At 48.4% G+C, this 19,671-nt stretch overlaps 3 protein-coding genes and 1 long non-coding RNA gene across 12 annotated transcripts in view; 2 read left to right on the forward strand and 2 right to left on the reverse strand.

The window, feature by feature from the left end:
• Positions 1-19,671, forward strand: part of LOC119895510 (UPF0606 protein KIAA1549-like) — a 252,782-nt gene that overhangs the window by 57,421 nt on the left and 175,690 nt on the right. The gene's annotated exons all lie outside the window — the stretch shown is intronic.
• On the reverse strand, positions 2,036-8,809 carry LOC119895528 (ADP-ribosylation factor 4). The gene is made up of 6 exons (XM_038708705.1): positions 8,547-8,809; positions 8,076-8,156; positions 7,736-7,845; positions 3,856-3,927; positions 3,641-3,766; positions 2,036-2,582 (listed from the first exon to the last, which is right to left on the reverse strand). The coding sequence occupies exons 1-6, from the start codon at positions 8,611-8,613 to the stop codon at positions 2,496-2,498; spliced, it is 543 nt and encodes a 180-aa protein (XP_038564633.1). The 5' UTR covers positions 8,614-8,809; the 3' UTR covers positions 2,036-2,495.
• LOC119895535 lies at positions 3,934-7,729 on the reverse strand. 8 transcript variants are annotated; one of them, XR_005443077.1, is made up of 4 exons: positions 7,564-7,729; positions 7,200-7,369; positions 5,456-7,164; positions 3,934-5,133 (listed from the first exon to the last, which is right to left on the reverse strand). It is a non-coding gene; the product is annotated as an uncharacterized LOC119895535 (long non-coding RNA). The 8 variants fall into 8 exon arrangements; XR_005443073.1 differs by having other exon boundaries at positions 7,200-7,447; positions 7,688-7,727; XR_005443078.1 differs by lacking the exon at positions 7,564-7,729 and having other exon boundaries at positions 5,456-6,931; positions 6,978-7,164; positions 7,200-7,496.
• LOC119895511 (GRIP and coiled-coil domain-containing protein 1-like) lies at positions 9,132-18,836 on the forward strand. The gene is made up of 4 exons (XM_038708675.1): positions 9,132-9,322; positions 11,567-12,068; positions 14,635-15,288; positions 17,339-18,836. The coding sequence occupies exons 2-4, from the start codon at positions 11,697-11,699 to the stop codon at positions 18,611-18,613; spliced, it is 2,301 nt and encodes a 766-aa protein (XP_038564603.1). The 5' UTR covers positions 9,132-9,322; positions 11,567-11,696; the 3' UTR covers positions 18,614-18,836.

Here is a 19,671-nt window from a genome sequence, read left to right on the forward strand (position 1 = left end):
AGAGTGAACAGTGTTTTATCAGATGCCCTTTTCTCTTCTACTGGGTGCTCCCCCCTCTTTTATTTGTTTTATACACAAATAAATGCCAAAGCCATCATGAACAGCGCCACATTATTAAATTTGCGGATGAGTCGGTCATTGTGTCCCTCCTCAGCAGTGATGACCCCGAACACGGTCCTGTAGTGAAGGATTTTATTGATTGGTGTAAATCCTTTTTTAAATATTAATGTGGCAAAAACGAAAGAGATGTGCATCGACTTCAGTAGAAACCCCACTGTCATTTCCCCTGTTGTAATGGACAACCAGCCAGTTGAACTAGTGCAGCAGTACAAATATCTTGGGACTGTGATCGACAGTAGACTTTGAGTACCAGGTTGATGCTGTGTGTAAAAAAGCACATCAACGCATGCACTTTCTTCGTAAGCTTCGCAGTTTTAACATCGACACTGTTTTTATGAAAATGTTTTATTGAATCAGTTCTCACTTTCTCTTTTATCTGCTGGCACGGGTCACTTTCCATTAAACAGAAACCTGACCTGCTCTTTATGAAAAGCGCTGTGAGATAACTGTTGTTGTGATTTGGCGCTATATAAATAAAATTTAACTGAGTTAGTTACAGAGGTTGTGGAAAACCACAATACATATAAATTGAATGTTATGAAGCAAAGAGCAGTGGGTCAGTGCTAACCATGGTGCTAACGTTAGCTCCTTCCTGCTTCACTACAGGAGAAAAACAAGTCTCTTTGTACCCAAAGCAGAGATAAAGAAGTGATTCATTATAAAACTATAAACCTTTAAACGGAGCAGGAACCTGCAGTCTGAAAGAGTGAAGCCTTAAACCTGCGTTCTCTCTAACAGCCAGCAGGGGGCGACTCTTCCAGCCGTACACAAGTCTGACAGAGTCTCCTGCCAGCTGTTTTATTCCCTCTGAACTCTTCCCTAACGTAACGAGTTCATGGTCTCGGTCTTCTTCAGCACGCCGACATGTTCGTTCAGTGCAGTGGTTCTCAACCTTTTTTGGGCCAGCGCCCCCCTATCCATTATCCAGGTCCCTAACCGCCCCCCAACAAAAAGATCTTGGCTATTTGCCCTGAATTTTGTTGATTATTATTGTTATTAAAAACATGACAAAATGATAATATGCTTGCGGCCAGCAGTGTGTAAAATAAGAACACTAATATTTGACCATAAAGGGCGGAGCAGTTAGTCTGATGGCGTTTAGAGGCTGTTGAAACTTCAGGGGCGACCACGTAACAGGCAATTTCTCTCTCCTTATTTATTTATTCATCTCCGCCGGTAACCTTAGTTAGTTAGCGCGGCTACCAGAGACCCTGTGAAGCTCAGATTAGGCTGTAACGAACCCCGCAAAGATCTGCAGCTGCTCCCGAACAGAGCAAGGCGGCAGCTTTTAACGTTACTTCTTTTTAAATCGACACTCTACATGTCACGTCACCACTTGGGCACAAACTTCATTACTGTCATTACATCAGCTGCTGGACGCTGCGAAATATAATCCGTGAAAGTGTAAACACGGCGACAGAAGGGCAGAAGTTAACGCTTTTAAGAGAAAGACATTTTTCCACAGTAATAATAAAGACAGCTTTCCAGAGTTCACACAGTAAACGCCATCTGGCTGAAATTTTACAGATGATCGCTACTCTGACTTCCCGTTCCCCTGAAGGCAGCACGGAGCTGCACCACAAGAGGCTGACGGAAACCCTGCAGAGCGCTTAGGATTCACGCCGTCCAGTCGCAGTGGAGGAAACTTGCATGTTTTAGCATGTTTTAATGTTGCACACACAGTTTTTTGCAAGTAGTTGAAAGTTTCCACTCGTATTTTTGTGGATCTTAACTCGCCTTACAACTTTCAGCTCAACAAACGCAGCTCCGCGCCCCCCTTTCTCAAAATGTAGCTTCCAGCGCCCCCCGTCATCTCGTGGACGCCCCCGTTGAGAAACACTTGTTTAGCACATTTCTGTGAAACTGACTTCACCTCAGGAGGTTCTGAAGCTCAGGTCAACAAACAGGAAACAGCTGAGAAGAAAAAACCTTTATTGCATCATCGTCTCTGCTTCTTCACATTGATAAGGAATGACGAGGCCTTCAGGATCGGCTCTGTGGAATCGCCAGCTAACTGGCCCCTGTCATAAACCCCGCCCCCTGCTCACAGGTACACGGTCACCTGTATTAAGCCCCGCCCCTCATCTTCGTTGACATCCCGTCACATGATTCTGAGTTAAAACATGCGGATTAAAAGAAAAAACAGATCTAACAAACAGCTGCAGAAGAACAGAAGAAGAGGATGATGGGAAATCAAAGTGAGCTCAGAGTCCATGACATCACTTCCTCCTACAGACAGACACATTTATAATTTAAAAAAAACAAAAACAGTCCTGTGAAACTCTCCTCCTCCTCCTCTTCCTCCTCATCAGTTTGTACACGGTGACATCAGTCGGTGACATCAGTCTGCTGCTTCCTGTTTCCTGTCAGGTGGTCTAACGTTTTGACAGCTCATTGGAGAGCCAGTCCAGACCCTCGTACAGACCAGTACCCTGCGTGGCACAGGTGGCCTGGACGTGCCACTGAGGAGACAGAAACACACAGGTAACAGTGATTAGACACCTGCACAGGTTGATATCAGGCTAAAAGGATCCAGTATCGTCTAGACCAGGACCAGGGGTCGGCAAATAAGTCTGGCATCGGGCCAAATGTTTTACAAGCCGTTATATGGCGAGCCAGAACAAAGTCAAATGATTCCAAATCACGTGCAGCTGAGTCGGTGCTGTGCAGCACTCCCGTTAGGGAGGACGCAGGATCGATTCCACCTTCCTGCAGACTTTTTAATAACTTTTTAATAAAAGGACACTTTTGCACATGCTCACAATAAAAAAAAAAGCATGTGCTGCAGTGATGTGTGCGCGTTCCTACTTCAGGGGATCACACGTTTACTGACGGCTCTTTCAGAGCTGTGTCAAGCATGCCGGAGACTCCTTCAAAGTAAAAGCTCTTAATAAATGAAGCATTGCTGCAAAACACGTTCTCACACTTTTATTTTAGAGGCACAATCACTTAAGAGGAAGTGAATGTGTGAGTAACTGTATCTGTTATTTTTCTGCTATCAAAGCCACCTGGCCGCCTATTGCCGACCACCGGTCTAGAGGGTCTGAACGTTTTACGTTTATTTGGATACAAGTGCGCTCTTATTTTGAAGCGTGCACAGTCTATACGGACGTATTGTTCCCTGCCCCGCTGCCACATAAGTTTCGCTCAGTTCCAGGATACCTAATGGGATCATGATTATATTATTGGATCCCATAGACTCAACATTTGAGCCAAAATAGCCTGATACTGCTGTTTGACAAAACTTCTGACTGCAGCAAATGGGTTTAAAAAGCTCTGCCTGAGGCTTTTAGTAACTAATGGAGTCAGAAACTACCGTATCTCTGAACTCTCACACATGCGGGCTTTTCTTCTCTGGGATCTCCTTTTCATAACTAATGCAGTAATGTGATGTTGTTTCACGTCCATTCACTGAGCCTCCTCTGAACCTGTTTGGGGCCCCCTGGGGAGGCCCGCCTCACACTTTGAGAACCCCTGCTCCATACGGATGTATTGATAACTGATCCGTCTTCATTCTTACAGTTCTGCTGCGCAGGCTGTGCAGACCCAGTTTGTCGGTGAGTTCGCTGACTCCCATGGCGTTGGGAAGATCCTGTTTGTTAGCAAACACAAGAAGAACTGCCTCCTTCAGCTCGTCCTCCTGGATCTACAGAGAGAGTCATGTGACTAGTGACATCATCAACAGGTGTTGTGTGACTGTGTTTCTCACAGCAGCAGTAAGTATAGGCTACTCACCATCTTAGAGAGCTCCTCGGCCGACTCCGCTACTCGCTCTCTGTCATTACTGTCCACCACGAAGATCAGACCCTGCACAGGAAGTCAGAGGTCACACATGACATCACATCCTCAGAAATCTCATCAATATAAAGTGATAGTTTATATTTTCTATAATCATGTTTTATAGAGACTCCTGAAGGGTCAGCGGCCTCATCTGGGACGGTGATGAGTCGGCCTGCAGACGAGAGGCTGATCAGCTGGCTCTCTGGTGCGGCCAGGACAACCTGGAGCTCGAAGCCCTGGATATACTCACTTTTTAACAATGCGTAGACAGGCGTCGGCCACACAAACGGCTTTGTTCACATACTTGCCTGCCTACTTTGCGTGTACCTGGAGGATTAAACCTGAATCCACAAGGGGACAGACCAGGACCGGGTCATCCTTCGCCAACACCGGATTATCTTCCTTGACAACCTCCACATTCGCACATTGTAAACAAACCAAACATAGTTTCACTCAAGTAGCTTGTGATTTTAACGAGACATCGTACTGCTCCCATGTTCATGTGCTGAACTGCATCTCGTGGACACGTAGCGTTAATTCCTGGGGACTTGCACAAGCTACGCTCCAAAGGAACGCAGGAAATGCGTGACAGCCATCTTACGTACGCGAACATGTAGTTAAAAGCAAGTATATCCAGGGCTTAACGAAGCTCACCTTACCATGTATCCTGGTTCTGCCTCTGTGCCTCTGTGTCATGTGGTCTGTGCCTCTGTTCTGCACCTCTGTGTCCTGGTTCTGCCTCTGTACCTCTGTTCTGCACCTCTGTGTCCTGTGTTCTGCCTCTGTGTCCTGTGTTATGTACCTCTGTGTCCTGTGTTCTGCCTCTGTACCTCTGTTCTGCACCTCTGTGTCCTGGTTCTGCCTCTGTGTCCTGTGTTCTGTGTTATGTACCTCTGTGTCCTGGTTCTGCCTCTGTGTCCTGTGTTCTGCCTCTGTACCTCTGTTCTGCACCTCTGTGTCCTGGTTCTGCCTCTGTACCTGTGTTCTGTGTTCTATACCTCTGTGTCCTGTGTTCTGTACCTGTGTGTCCTGGTTCTGCCTCTGTACCTGTGTTCTGTACCTGTGTCCTGGTTCTGCCTCTGTACTTCTGTACTTGTGTTCAGTACCCCTGTGTTCTGGTCTTGGCTCAGTACCTGTGTTCTATACCTCTGTGTCCTGTGTTCTGTACCTCTGTGTCCTGGTTCTGCCTCTGTACCTGTGTTCTGTACCTGTGTCCTGGTTCTGCCTCTGTACCTCTGTTCTGCACCTCTGTGTCCTGGTTCTGCCTCTGTACCTGTGTTCTGTGTTCTGTGCCTCTGTGTCCTGTGCTCTGTACCTGTGTTCTATACCTCTGTGTCCTGTGTTCTGTACCTGTGTGTCCTGGTTCTGCCTCTGTACCTGTGTTCTGTACCTGTGTCCTGGTTCTGCCTCTGTACTTGTGTTCAGTACCCCTGTGTTCTGGTCTTGGCTCAGTACCTGTGTTCTATACCTCTGTGTCCTGTGTTCTGTACCTCTGTGTCCTGGTTCTGCCTCTGTACCTGTGTTCTGTACCTGTGTCCTGGTTCTGCCTCTGTACTTCTGTACTTGTGTTCAGTACCCCTGTGTTCTGGTCTTGGCTCAGTACCTGTGTTCTATACCTCTGTGTCCTGTGTCCTGGTTCTGCCTCTGTACCTGTGTTATGTACCTCTGTGTCCTGGTTCTGCCTCTGTACCTGTGTTCTATACCTCTGTGTCCTGGTTCTGCCTCTGTACCTGTGTTATGTACCTCTGTGTCCTGGTTCTGCCTCTGTACCTGTGTTATGTACCTCTGTGTCCTGGTTCTGCCTCTGTACCTGTGTTATGTACCTCTGTGTCCTGGTTCTGCCTCTGTACCTGTGTTATGTACCTCTGTGTCCTGGTTCTGCCTTTGTACCTATGTTCTGCACCTCTGTGTCCTGGTTCTGCCTCTGTGTCCTGTGTTCTGTGTTATGTACCTCTGTGTCCTGGTTCTGCCTCTGTGTCCTGTGTTATGTACCTCTGTGTCCTGGTTCTGCCTCTGTACCTGTGTTCTGCACCTCTGTGTCCTGGTTCTGCCTCTGTACCTGTGTTCTATACCTCTGTGTCCTGGTTCTGCCTCTGTACCTGTGTTATGTACCTCTGTGTCCTGGTTCTGCCTCTGTACTTGTGTTCTATACCTCTGTGTCCTGGTTCTGCCTCTGTACCTGTGTTCTGCACCTCTGTGTCCTGGTTCTGCCTCTGTACCTGTGTTCTATACCTCTGTGTCCTGGTTCTGCCTCTGTACCTGTGTTATGTACCTCTGTGTCCTGGTTCTGCCTCTGTACTTGTGTTCTATACCTCTGTGTCCTGGTTCTGCCTCTGTACCTGTGTTATGTACCTCTGTGTCCTGGTTCTGCCTCTGTACCTGTGTTCTATACCTCTGTGTCCTGGTTCTGCCTCTGTACCTGTGTTCTATACCTCTGTGTCCTGGTTCTGCCTCTGTACCTGTGTTCTATACCTCTGTGTCCTGGTTCTGCCTCTGTACCCGTGTTCTGTGCCTCTGTGTCCTGTGCTCTGTACCTGTGTTCTATACCTCTGTGTCCTGGTTCTGCCTCTGTACCTGTGTTCTGCACCTCTGTGTCCTGGTTCTGCCTCTGTACCTGTGTTCTATACCTCTGTGTCCTGGTTCTGCCTCTGTACCTGTGTTCTATACCTCTGTGTCCTGGTTCTGCCTCTGTACCTGTGTTCTATACCTCTGTGTCCTGGTTCTGCCTCTGTACCTGTGTTATGTACCTCTGTGTCCTGGTTCTGCCTCTGTACCTGTGTTCTATACCTCTGTGTCCTGGTTCTGCCTCTGTACCTGTGTTCTATACCTCTGTGTCCTGGTTCTGCCTCTGTACCTGTGTTCTATACCTCTGTGTCCTGGTTCTGCCTCTGTACCTGTGTTCTATACCTCTGTGTCCTGGTTCTGCCTCTGTACCCGTGTTCTGTGCCTCTGTGTCCTGTGCTCTGTACCTGTGTTCTATACCTCTGTGTCCTGTGTTCTGTACCTGTGTGTCCTGGTTCTGCCTCTGTACCTGTGTTCTGTACCTGTGTCCTGGTTCTGCCTCTGTACTTCTGTACTTGTGTTCAGTACCCCTGTGTTCTGGTCTTGGCTCAGTACCTGTGTTCTATACCTCTGTGTCCTGTGTTCTGTACCTCTGTGTCCTGGTTCTGCCTCTGTACCTGTGTTCTGTACCTGTGTCCTGGTTCTGCCTCTGTACCTCTGTTCTGCACCTCTGTGTCCTGGTTCTGCCTCTGTACCTGTGTTCTGTGTTCTGTGCCTCTGTGTCCTGTGCTCTGTACCTGTGTTCTATACCTCTGTGTCCTGTGTTCTGTACCTGTGTGTCCTGGTTCTGCCTCTGTACCTGTGTTCTGTACCTGTGTCCTGGTTCTGCCTCTGTACTTCTGTACTTGTGTTCAGTACCCCTGTGTTCTGGTCTTGGCTCAGTACCTGTGTTCTATACCTCTGTGTCCTGTGTTCTGTACCTCTGTGTCCTGGTTCTGCCTCTGTACCTGTGTTCTGTACCTGTGTCCTGGTTCTGCCTCTGTACCTGTGTCCTGTGCCTCTGTGTCCTGTGCCTCTGTGTCCTGTGCCTCTGTGTCCTGTGTCCTGTGTTCTGCGCCTCTGTGTCCTGTGTTCTGCGCCTCTGTGTCCTGTGTTCTGTACCTGTGTCCTGGTTCTGCCTCTGTACCTGTGTCCTGTGCCTCTGTACCTCTGTTCTGCGCCTCTGTGTCCTGGTTCTGCCTCTGTACCTGTGTTCTGTACCTGTGTCCTGGTTCTGCCTCTGTACTTCTGTACTTGTGTTCAGTACCCCTGTGTTCTGGTCTTGGCTCAGTACCTGTGTGTTCTGGAAGTAGTGTCTCCACAGAGGTCGGATCTTGTCCTGACCACCGACGTCCCAGACAGTGAAACAGATGTTCTTGTACTCGACCGTCTCCACATTAAAACCTGAAACACAAACGTCTGTCAGAACCGGTTCTGACCATTTCCAGCTCGTTGGTTATTATGTGTCTCTATACTGTAGGCTGTGTTTGATTTTATTACTGTATTATTGTATGAGTAAGCACATGATGAGCAATGTACAATCCAGAGTCAAATTCCTCGTATATACCTGGCAACAAAGCTGATTCTGATTCGACAGTGGGGACGCTGGAGACTGTGTGTTATTGATCACTTACCGATAGTCGGGATGGTGGTAACGATCTCTCCGAGCTTCAGTTTGTAGAGGATCGTTGTTTTTCCAGCTGCGTCCAAACCGACTGAAACAAGAACATCAAACTTTAACCTCAGAAAACTGTCTTTGACAGCTGATCACAGTCTTTAAGCGTCTTCACATTTGGACTACTTTTTATTTACACTTTGATTTCAGAGATAAAGTGTTAAAACAGTCGTGAAAGTGAAGCTGATGGTTAAACATCTCCTTCAGACTCCGTTAGCTCTGACCGTTAGCCTCTGGCGGCTAGCCGTGTTAGCTTCTATTAGTATGTTTTGCTAAAGACGGAGTTTCAGTCAACTAACCGGGACTTCATAACTGAGAACAGGACACTTTAACCGTTAGAACATTAACACCAGCCTGCAGAGACCGTTTCTGCCCCGCCGGTTCCTGCCCGGTTAGCCTCAGAGCTAGTTAGCCTAGCCGCGGTGCTCACCCATCAGTATCCTCATCTGCTTCTTCCCGAAGAACTTGGAGAACAGAGACGAGATCGTCAGACCCATTTTTAATTAAAAGGTCCCGGTTCAGCGGCGTGACGATGAAAAACCTGACGGGGGAGAATGTCAGCCGGTCAGTCCGGGAGAAGCTGCTGGTTAGAGCCGCAGAAGAGCCGGGTACCGGGGCGGAGAAGAACCGGAGATGAGCGGTGATGAACCGGAGAGGGCGCAGCTCCTCCTCGGTGCCACGTCCAGGCCAACGCGGAATAAATGACGTCACTGCTTTCAAAAACTTTATTGAAACACAAAGGATAATGCCGCGTTCAAGATCTACGAGAAACACGGGAGAGTTACTCATTTAACATGGTTCTGTTTAGGCTTCAACCCAAATTGTTTTGCAACTTCAGAATCAGGTTTATTGGCCGAGTATGTGTGAACACACAAAGAATGTGTCTCTGCTTTTTCGTTTTGTGAAAACGCCGTTACTCTGACGCTTTGATATAATTTACAAAACAAAGTGTTTCATCGCGTGAGCTCGGTGGTCTTTTTTCCTGACAGCCGTGAACGTAGCATCAGGATCTAGCATCCTCGTCCAATTCCGGCTCAGACCAACATGGCGGCTGATAGCCGAGAGTCAGCAGCTCTTCAGATTAATGTCTGAGTTTCTATGAATATTTACAGTTTCCTGATGAAATAAATCAATTCAGAGACATTTTCCCGCTTCAGTTTGTTAAAACCTGCAGTTGGTCTGTAACTGCTGACAGCTTTGGACCAGGTAAGACCCGGATTAAACTCTGTGTTTGTTAACGTCAGTAAAAGTCGGTCTGAGAGGTCCAGGGTTGGCCAACCGTAGCCAGGTAGCCAGGGTTAGTAAACGTTAGCCAGGGTTAGTTAACTTTAGCCAGGGTTAGTTAACCGTAGCCAGGGTTAGTTAACTTTAGCCAGGGTTAGTTAACTTTAGCCAGGGTTAGTAAACGTTAGCCAGGGTTAGTAAACGTTAGCCAGGGTTAGTTAACTTTAGCCAGGGTTAGTAAACGTTAGCCAGGGTTAGTTAACTTTAGCCAGGGTTAGTTAACTTTAGCCAGGGTTAGTTAACCGTAGCCAGGGTTAGTAAACGTTAGCCAGGGTTAGTAAACGTTAGCCAGGGTTAGTTAACTTTAGCCAGGGTTAGTTAACCGTAGCCAGGGTTAGTTAACCGTAGCCAGGGTTAGTTAACTTTAGCCAGGGTTAGTTAACTTTAGCCAGGGTTAGTTAACCGTAGCCAGGGTTAGTTAACTTTAGCCAGGGTTAGTTAACCGTAGCCAGGGTTAGTTAACTTTATCCAGGGTTAGTTAACTTTAGCCAGGGTTAGTTAACCGTAGCCAGGGTTAGTTAACCGTAGCCAGGGTTAGTTAACCGTAGCCAGGGTTAGTTAACTTTAGCCAGGGTTAGTTAACTTTAGCCAGGGTTAGTTAACCGTAGCCAGGGTTAGTTAACCGTAGCCAGGGTTAGTTAACTTTAGCCAGGGTTAGTAAACTTTAGCCAGGGTTAGTAAACTTTAGCCAGGGTTAGTAAACGTTAGCCAGGGTTAGTTAACTTTAGCCAGGGTTAGTAAACTTTAGCCAGGGTTAGTAAACGTTAGCCAGGGTTAGTTAACTTTAGCCAGGGTTAGTAAACTTTAGCCAGGGTTAGTTAACCGTAGCCAGGGTTAGTTAACCGTAGCCAGGGTTAGTTAACTTTAGCCAGGGTTAGTTAACTTTAGCCAGGGTTAGTTAACCGTAGCCAGGGTTAGTTAACCGTAGCCAGGGTTAGTTAACCGTAGCCAGGGTTAGTTAACTTTAGCCAGGGTTAGTTAACTTTAGCCAGGGTTAGTAAACGTTAGCCAGGGTTAGTTAACGTTAGCCAGGGTTAGTTAACGTTAGCCAGGGTTAGTTAACGTTAGCCAGGGTTAGTTAACGTTAGCCAGGGTTAGTTAACGTTAGCCAGGGTTAGTCAGGGTTAGTTAACGTTAGCCAGGGTTAGTTAGGGTTAGTCAAGGTTAATCAAGGTTAGCCAGGGTTAGTTAACGTTAGCCAGGGTTAGTTAACATTAGCCAGGGTTAGTAAACCTGAGCCAGGGTTAGCCAGGGTTAGTTAACATTAGCCAGGGTTAGTAAACCTGAGCCAGGGTTAGCCAGGGTTAGTTAACTTTAGCCAGGGTTAGGTAACGTTAGCCAGGGTTAGTAAACCTGAGCCAGGGTTAGTTAACGTTTGCCAGGGTTAGCCAGGGTTAGTTAACGTTTGCCAGGGTTAGCCAGGGTTAGTTAACCGTAGCCAGGGTTAGTTAACTGTAGCTAGGGTTGGCCAGGCTTAGCCTGGGCTAATCAGGGTTAGCCGAGGTTAATCAAGGTTAGTCAGGGTTAGTCATCGCTAGGTTGGAAATCGCTGGACAACATGTTTGATTTATTGTCTCTTAAACAACTAAGACAGCACTGAAATGGCTAAATGAGTCTATGTAATAGTAGTGTACGTTATTTATCAAGTAAATCTAAAAAGTAATGGCAGTGATTGAAAGTAACAAACTGTTACTTTCATGGATTATTGAATAACTTGTTAATATATTTTTGCAATTAATCATTTAGTCTATAAATATGAGAAATAGGTTAAAGTCATTGTTACAGTGCAAAGTAACGTCCAACCAGAAGTCCAGAAATGTAATATTTTTATTTAAAATCATATTAAATACAGAAAAAGCGCTAAATTAATCAGTTTAGCAATAATTAACATTAGATTATTACATATTTACATTCACTCATTTAGCTGACAAAGCGACTTAAGGTTGCTATGTTATCAGAGGTCGCACACCTCTGGAGCAACTGGGGTTAAGTGTCTTGCTCAGTGACACATTGGTGGACGTGTGTCACAGTGGGAATCGAACCCCCAGTCTCTCATATCAAAGCCATATGTCTTATAACTGAAGGTAATACAACTTTCCACAGCTGCTGTTAAAATCCTGCTGTTTGTTTCATTCAAGTTTATGAAGAGAAAGTGTCTGTTTTCAGAAACCAACAAACCCAGTATGATGATGGGTCCTAGATGAACCAGTTCCGATCCTGCATAATGATGGATCCAGTCTAATCTGACCCTCGTAGACCGTCAGTCTGGCCTGACCTTGGTAGACCAATTGGAGTAATGGAGAAGTTTGGGATGAGTTTCGGGGGCGGTCCCAGCAGGAAGGATTTGCTGGACACCATTGAGTCCCAGAAGAAGCAGCTAGTCCAATACCAGACCCGCTTCAAAGATGTGGTCCAGGCCTATAAGAGTCTCCTGAAGGAGAAGGAGGCTCTGGAGGCCAGCCTGAAGGTCCTATCGGTGACCCAGGAGGTGGACCTGAATCAGCAGGTCCAGGACACCACTGCCTCAGACCTCCAGGAGGACGGCTGCTCAGTGTATAGCGAGGACAGCGTGGACACGGCAGCATCTGTGGAGACGCCCAGTGACACCGCCAGAGGGGACCAGAGTGAAGAGGACCAGGGAGAACCGGGAGGAAAATCCAGCTCAATGGTGTTTTTTTTCAAACATTTAGTGACCAAAATATCATCAAGTGAATAGTAAAGAGATCCATCTTGACAAAGTTGACAACCTTGACAAAGTTGAATGGTGCATAGCTAATTCGACTAGAGGGCGGCGAGACCATGACCGACTTGGCTAGAGCATGACAGACTTGACGAAAGGATAGCATGACCAAGTCGACTAGAGGGAGACGAGACCATGACAGACTTGACGAAAGGATAGCATGACCAAGTCGACTAGAGGGAGACGAGACCATGACCGACTCGGCTAGAGCATGACAGACTTGACGAAAGGATAGCATGACCAAGTCGACTAGAGGGAGACGAGACCATGACCGACTCGACTAGAGCATGACAGACTTGACGAAAGGATAGCATGACCAAGTCGACTAGAGGGAGACGAGACCATGACCGACTCGACTAGAGCATGACAGACTTGACGAAAGGATAGCATGACCAAGTCGACTAGAGGGAGACGAGACCATGACCGACTCGGCTAGAGCATGACAGACTTGACGAAAGGATAGCATGACCAAGTCGACTAGAGGGAGACGAGACCATGACCGACTCGGCTAGAGCATGACAGACTTGACGAAAGGATAGCATGACCAAGTCGACTAGAGGGAGACGAGACCATGACCGACTCGACTAGAGCATGACAGACTTGACGAAAGGATAGCATGACCAAGTCGACTAGAGGGAGACGAGACCATGACCGACTCGACTAGAGCATGACAGACTTGACGAAAGGATAGCATGACCAAGTCGACTAGAGGGAGACGAGACCATGACCGACTCGACTAGAGCATGACAGACTTGACGAAAGGATAGCATGACCAAGTCGACTAGAGGGAGACGAGACCATGACCGACTCGACTAGAGCATGACAGACTTGACGAAAGGATAGCATGACCAAGTCGACTAGAGGGAGACGAGACCATGACCGACTCGGCTAGAGCATGACAGACTTGACGAAAGGATAGCATGACCAAGTCGACTAGAGGGAGACGAGACCATGACCGACTCGGCTAGAGCATGACAGACTTGACGAAAGGATAGCATGACCAAGTCGACTAGAGGGAGACGAGACCATGACCGACTCGGCTAGAGCATGACAGACTTGACGAAAGGATAGCATGACCAAGTCGACTAGAGGGAGACGAGACCATGACCGACTCGGCTAGAGCATGACAGACTTGACGAAAGGATAGCATGACCAAGTCGACTAGAGGGAGACGAGACCATGACCGACTCGGCTAGAGCATGACAGACTTGACGAAAGGATAGCATGACCAAGTCGACTAGAGGGAGACGAGACCATGACCGACTCGGCTAGAGCATGACAGACTTGACGAAAGGATAGCATGACCAAGTCGACTAGAGGGAGACGAGACCATGACCGACTCGGCTAGAGCATGACAGACTTGACGAAAGGATAGCATGACCAAGTCGACTAGAGGGAGACGAGACCATGACCGACTCGGCTAGAGCATGACAGACTTGACGAAAGGATAGCATGACCAAGTCGACTAGAGGGAGACGAGACCATGACCGACTCGACTAGAGCATGACAGACTTGACGAAAGGATAGCATGACCAAGTCGACTAGAGGGAGACGAGACCATGACCGACTCGACTAGAGCATGACAGACTTGACGAAAGGATAGCATGACCAAGTCGACTAGAGGGAGACGAGACCATGACCGACTCGACTAGAGCATGACAGACTTGACGAAAGGATAGCATGACCAAGTCGACTAGAGGGAGACGAGACCATGACCGACTCGACTAGAGCATGACAGACTTGACGAAAGGATAGCATGACCAAGTCGACTAGAGGGAGACGAGACCATGACCGACTCGACTAGAGCATGACAGACTTGACGAAAGGATAGCATGACCAAGTCGACTAGAGGGAGACGAGACCATGACCGACTCGGCTAGAGCATGACAGACTTGACTAAAGGATAGCATGACCAAGTCGACTAGAGGGAGACGAGACCATGACCGACTCGGCTAGAGCATGACAGACTTGACGAAAGGATAGCATGACCAAGTCGACTAGAGGGAGACGAGATCATGACCGACTCGGCTAGAGCATGACAGACTTGACGAAAGGATAGCATGACCAAGTCGACTAGAGGGAGACGAGTCCATGACAGACTTGACTAAAGGATAGCATGACCAAGTCGACTAGAGGGAGACGAGACCATGACCGACTCGACTAGAGCATGACAGACTTGACTAAAGGATAGCATGACCAAGTCGACTAGAGGGAGACGAGACTATGACCGACTCGACTAGAGCATGACAGACTTGACAAAAGGATAGCATGACCAAGTCGACTAGAGGGAGACGAGACCATGATATAGTCGATTAAACCATGGTTAACTCGACTAGAATATGACTATTGTTATCACACTCTGGCCGGGCGCAGGAGTTACACAGTGGAGTTAGCGATAATAAATGTGCAACATCCGATGGTGGCATGAAGTCGTACTGGTTGATGACGCATGTAGATTGTGGCAGCAGTTTCACGTGATGTTTCCTACCTGCAGTCCCTCAGGTCCGACCCCGATGCTGGCGGCTCAGAGAGCACCACCGTGGGAGTGGAGCCGCAGCAACAGGCAAGCGCAGAGGTGGACCGCCGAGCCGCCCGGCGGAAGAGCCAACTGAGCACGCTCACCAGCGCCCTGGCCACAGTGACGCAGGAGAAGTCTCGGATGGAGGCGAACTTCCAGGCCGACAAGCGCCAGCTGAAGCAGGAGGTGGAGGAGCTGCAGGAGCGCCTGGTCGCCGTGACCACGCAGCATGAGGCGGAGCTGCATGCCCTGCAGCAGCAGTTGGCTGAGAGCCGCGCTCGCATCATCACGCAGCAGCACGAGAGGGAGCAGGAGCAGGGAGACCACGTCCAGCAGCTGCGAGAGCTGCAGCGGATCCTGCAGCAGGAGAGAGACCTGCGACAGGAAGCAGAGCTCCGCCTACAGGACGCCAACGCCACGCTCCTCATGACATCACAAGCCGTGGACCGGGGGGCAGAGTCTGAGGCTCACCTGAGCAAGGTGAGGGAGGAGAGAGATGAGCTGAGGAGGAGGCTGCAAGCCGCCGAGGAGGACCAGAAGAAACCAGATCCCAGAGTGGACGAACTGCAGCGAGAGCTGACAAAGCTGAAAAACCACTTCCAGCAGCAGTTCCACAACGAGACCAGGAAGGTAAAACTAAGACCAGATTTAACTAAAACCAGGTCTGAACTAAGCACAGCAGTTCCACAACGAGACCAGGAAGGTAAAACTGAGACCGGATTTAACTAAAACCAGGTCTGAACTAAGCACAGCAGTTCCACAACGAGACCAGGAAGGTACAACAGAGACCGGATCTAAGTAAAACCAGGTCTAAACTAACCAAAGCAGTTCTGCAACTAAAACCAGGGCTGCACCCGAAAAATCTTTTTTGCTCAGGAAGGTTCTGACTGAGTGAAGTGAACTGGAAGTATTTCAGCGGCAGCCATGATGAGAGCTGTTCGGATTCTCTAGAAGCCGAGGAAAGGAGCCTCAATGCTTCCTTTCATATCTCCTTTAGCATAGGGTACACCGGACCATCCTTTATGAAAGGAAAGGAGAGAATGCCATCCCACAATTCCTTGCGGCGGCAACGTTCTGAAACTCAAACGATAAAATCCATCAACCACATTTAGCAAAATCCTGCAACACAGACGCATTATGATACTTTAATAAGACACAGTTTCCTTCTTTCTTTTGGTTTGTTTGTAATCTGATACTGTTTCAACACCATTTTATGTTTCGGGTTGTTGAAATAAGCCGTTAAGTGTTTTCTACAATAAAAATAAACTCCAACTATGACGGATAAAGGTGGTTGATCACGATGTAAGTTATCATTGGCTGTTAAGCCTTTTCTCTCTTCTGCCATAACTTGCTAATATGCATATATCTTAAACTGGCAGCAGTAACTGAGACCTGTGGAGCGGTTTCTGGTCTTGTAACGTGATCAAAGTGAGGATGATGTTGCAGCGCGTAGCCTCACGTCCCTGCAGCCTTCAGCACATTAACTTTACTTCAGTCACAGATGCTGACACTCTCGCCTTCATAAAGGCAAAGATCCAGCTGGCGATCCAGGAGGCGTTTCCCACACACTGATTTATTTGTGGCGTCCTGCCACATTATCAATGCTGATTTTCCATTGATTTTAAAATGGGTAAAATCGTATTTGATGACAGAGCTCCACGCAGCGCAAATATTCTCTCAGCATCTCTTCTCCCTCTCTCCCTCTCTGCCTCCCAGATCTAACTAAAACCAGGTCTAAACTAGGGCTGGACCCGAATATTAGAATATTCGACCATTGGGCGCACACATTAGATTTTCAATTATGAGATTCAATTATTAAGGGTTTTTTTGCGCGCCTGACCTCCGCTGACAGCAGTGAACGCAACGCTCCAGTTCACATCAAAGGGGAAACTAAAAGAAGCCCTCAGCTGTGTGGGAGCACTTTAACCTGAGTGACGGCAGCAGGGTGGAAGTTATGCCATTTATAAATTTTACAACTGCTTAATTTCATTACAGATCAAAACAGTCAAATTCTTACATTCTAAAATTAATCAGTTTCAAACTGTAGGCTGGAAACAAACAGCAATTAAAGTTAAGAGAGAATTTTGCATAATTTGCAGATTTAGTTCCGCTACGGGAAACACCGCTCATCCCGTCTGCTCTCCGCCTGGACCCCGCCCCGCGAAACTATTCCTGGATTCTGCTCTGGACCTGCTGGATCAGACCCTCTCTGGACCCTCAGCTACGGTTCCCCCTGCTCTGCACAGCAGCCACCAACCCGGTTCGGCTTTGATTATTCGCTCTTAATTTCTATCGAAGCTCAAAAAATGACATTTGAGCAGCTCAAGTCTAAACTAACCAAAGCGGTTCCACAACCTGAAGGTACAACAGAGCCGGGACTGCATTGGTTAGTTTAGACCTGGTTTTAGTTAGATCCGGTCTCTGTTGTATCTAAAACCAGGTCTAGGGGACAGGGGAAACTGTGGCTCAGGTGGGAGAGCGGTCGTCCAATTTTCAGAACAGTTTCGATCCCCATCTCCCCCAGTCAACATGTCAAAGTGACCTTGGTCAAGAAACTGAACCCCAGACTCTCCGTCACTGTGTAAAAGGTTGTGATGAGGTCTAAAGACTAGAAAGGTACAAGTACAGACCTTTTCCCACGTAGTCTTCGGTGTCTCATGACGGTTTGTGTCTTCTACAGGCGTGTGATGCGGAGGAGCGTGCGCGTGAGCGCGCTCAGGCGGCAGAGGTGAGGGTTGCCGGTCTGGAGCAAAGAGTCTCTGAACTGTCGGAGCTGCTGGGATCCTGTGAGAAGATGAGGCAGAGAGACCAGCAGACCGCTCAGAGGCTCAGGGACCGGATCCTGCAGCTCGATACGGAGAACAAAACGCTCGCCATCGCCGCCTCCAGCAGGACGACCTCTGACCTCGGCGTGGACGAGTCTCAGCTGGACGTCAGCTTGCTGAGGGACAAGCTGGAGAAGGTGAAGAAACTGCTGCAGCTAGCGGCTCAGAGGAACCAGGACCAGAATATCCAGATCCAGAACCTCGTGGAGACCGAGGCTGAGCTCAGCGGAGACAAAGGCTCGGCGCTGTTCTACCAGCAGGAGCTGCGGCAGCTCAAGGACGAGTTTGAGCGCTACAAGCTGCGAGCGCAGGTGGTGTTGAAGAACAAGAACACCAAAGATGGCTGCCAGGCCAAGGAGCTGGAGGAGATCCGGGACCAGCTGTCAGAGCTGAAGGAGAAGTACATCAACCTGCGGATCCAGAGCGACGAGGCCGAGGCCCGACACCGCCACGAGCTGGAGGAGCGGCAGCAGCAGGCGGCGGCGCTGCAGCAGACTCACAGACAGGAAGTGGAGAGGTTGGAGGCGCTGCACCGCGACGACCTGCTGCGCCTGGAGGCGGAGCTTCACAAACAGAGAGAGAGAACCATGGCGCTCCTGGACGAGAAAGACCAGGAGCTGGAGAGGCTGCGGACCGCCGCGCTCAGCTGCAGCAGCGACACGGACAAGATGGTCGCCGACGACCACGAGTCTGGCCCCGAGAGCGAGGGTGACATCATCAGCCAGGCCCTGCAGCGAGCGACGCCCAACGAGCCCACACTGCTGCTGTACGCCGAGCAGCTGGCCAGGAAGGAGGTGGAGGCGGCCGGCCTGCGGCGCCAGAAACACCGGCTGGAGGAGGACCTCCACCAGCTGCAGGCGAGGCTGATCGCCAACGGAGAGCGACACGACGAGGAGGTGTACGAGCTGCGAGGACAACTCGACAAGCTGATCAGAGATCAGAGCAGAGAGGGCGCCAACATGGAGTACCTGAAGAACGTCATCTACAAGTTCCTGACACTGCAGGACGCCAGCGGGAGGCAGCAGACGCTCACCGCCATCCTGACCATCCTGCACTTCAGCCCGCAGGAGAAACTCAGCGTCATGAGGCTGCAGGGGGCGACCTGGTGGACCGCCGGCAAGAGATCCTAAAACCCCTGAAGAAGAATCTGTAGTTTCTTAAACCTCTGACAGGATGTTGATATGAAGGGGGCTGTAGTTTCCTGATGATCATGTGACGTTTAAATTCATAGAAAAACTTGATGAAGTTCGGTTTCTGTCAGCTGCTCCTGTATGAACAGCTGTGAGAAACTCAAATCACTCATGTATATTTTTGATTCCCTTGTTGAAATTAAACTTTTTCCTGCTTCACAAACTCAGTTTGGTTCATTTCAGGGATTCCACGTTGTTTTCTAGTCGAGGCAACATTTCATCTTTACTTTCAGATCAAAATGATTTTAACATCTGGGCCTTTCTTCAAGAGTCATAAAAAAGATATTTAATGAGCGTGACTCTGAGGCTCAGCTGAAAAAGTTCCTAATCCGATCACGATGCGTCATTCGGATCGCAGGACTTGTTAACATGCACCAGGAGAGATTCTATGTTGCAAAGGATTCCACAAACAAGACGTGGCGTGATACTCTTAATGTTCCATCACTGAGTTCAGCTGTGTTCTGTAGTCAGCAGAAATAAAATACAGTCATTTATCTTTTGAAGGCAGAACTTTTATTAAATTAGAATATTACAAATGTGTGAAAGCTGAAATGAATGAAAACAAATGGTCTCAGCAACATTACATCCAAACGTTCCCCAAAAAACATCTGACAAGCTGCTGCGACACTGTGGGTCTGTACTGTATACATTCAGTGTATTTACTGTGTACTTAGTGTGTACTCAGGACCGTCTGCAGGTCTCCAGGCAGCGTTCTGATGATGGAGTTTATAAAAGTATCCAGTTTGTTTAAAACTCCGTCCTTCACCTGCAGCTGCTGCCGTCGAGCTTTAATCTGAAAAACAGCAGTCAGAAACACACTTCCTGTCACTAGAATTAAAGGCTTCAGACGCGCCTGCGAGCTTTAATCTGAAAATCAAATGCACTTCCTGTTCCAGTCACTGGCATTAAAGGCTTCAGACGCGCCTGTAAGCTTTTATCTGAAAAACCTGGGTAAAAATGCGTCTCAGTATTTGAAAGCACATCTGATTAATGCGATG

Source organism: Micropterus salmoides, unplaced genomic scaffold, assembly GCF_014851395.1.
Source record: "Micropterus salmoides isolate LMB-PRFRI ecotype aquatic unplaced genomic scaffold, ASM1485139v1 Ms_hic_scaffold_9, whole genome shotgun sequence".
Lineage (NCBI taxonomy): Eukaryota > Metazoa > Chordata > Actinopteri > Centrarchiformes > Centrarchidae > Micropterus > Micropterus salmoides.

Coding starts and splice junctions, on each gene's coding strand:
- LOC119895511 (XM_038708675.1), top strand. CDS start 11,697: ATGGAGAAGTTTGGGATGAGTTTCGGGGGCGGTCCCAGCAGGAAGGAT. Junction 12,069..14,634: donor GAGGAAAATCCAGCTCAATG/GTGTTTTTTTTC, acceptor TCCTACCTGCAG/TCCCTCAGGTCCGACCCCGA. Junction 15,289..17,338: donor TCCACAACGAGACCAGGAAG/GTAAAACTAAGA, acceptor TGTCTTCTACAG/GCGTGTGATGCGGAGGAGCG.
- LOC119895528 (XM_038708705.1), bottom strand. CDS start 8,613: ATGGGTCTGACGATCTCGTCTCTGTTCTCCAAGTTCTTCGGGAAGAAG. Junction 7,846..8,075: donor TACCACCATCCCGACTATCG/GTAAGTGATCAA, acceptor TTTGTGTTTCAG/GTTTTAATGTGGAGACGGTC. Junction 3,767..3,855: donor CCGAGGAGCTCTCTAAGATG/GTGAGTAGCCTA, acceptor CTCTCTCTGTAG/ATCCAGGAGGACGAGCTGAA.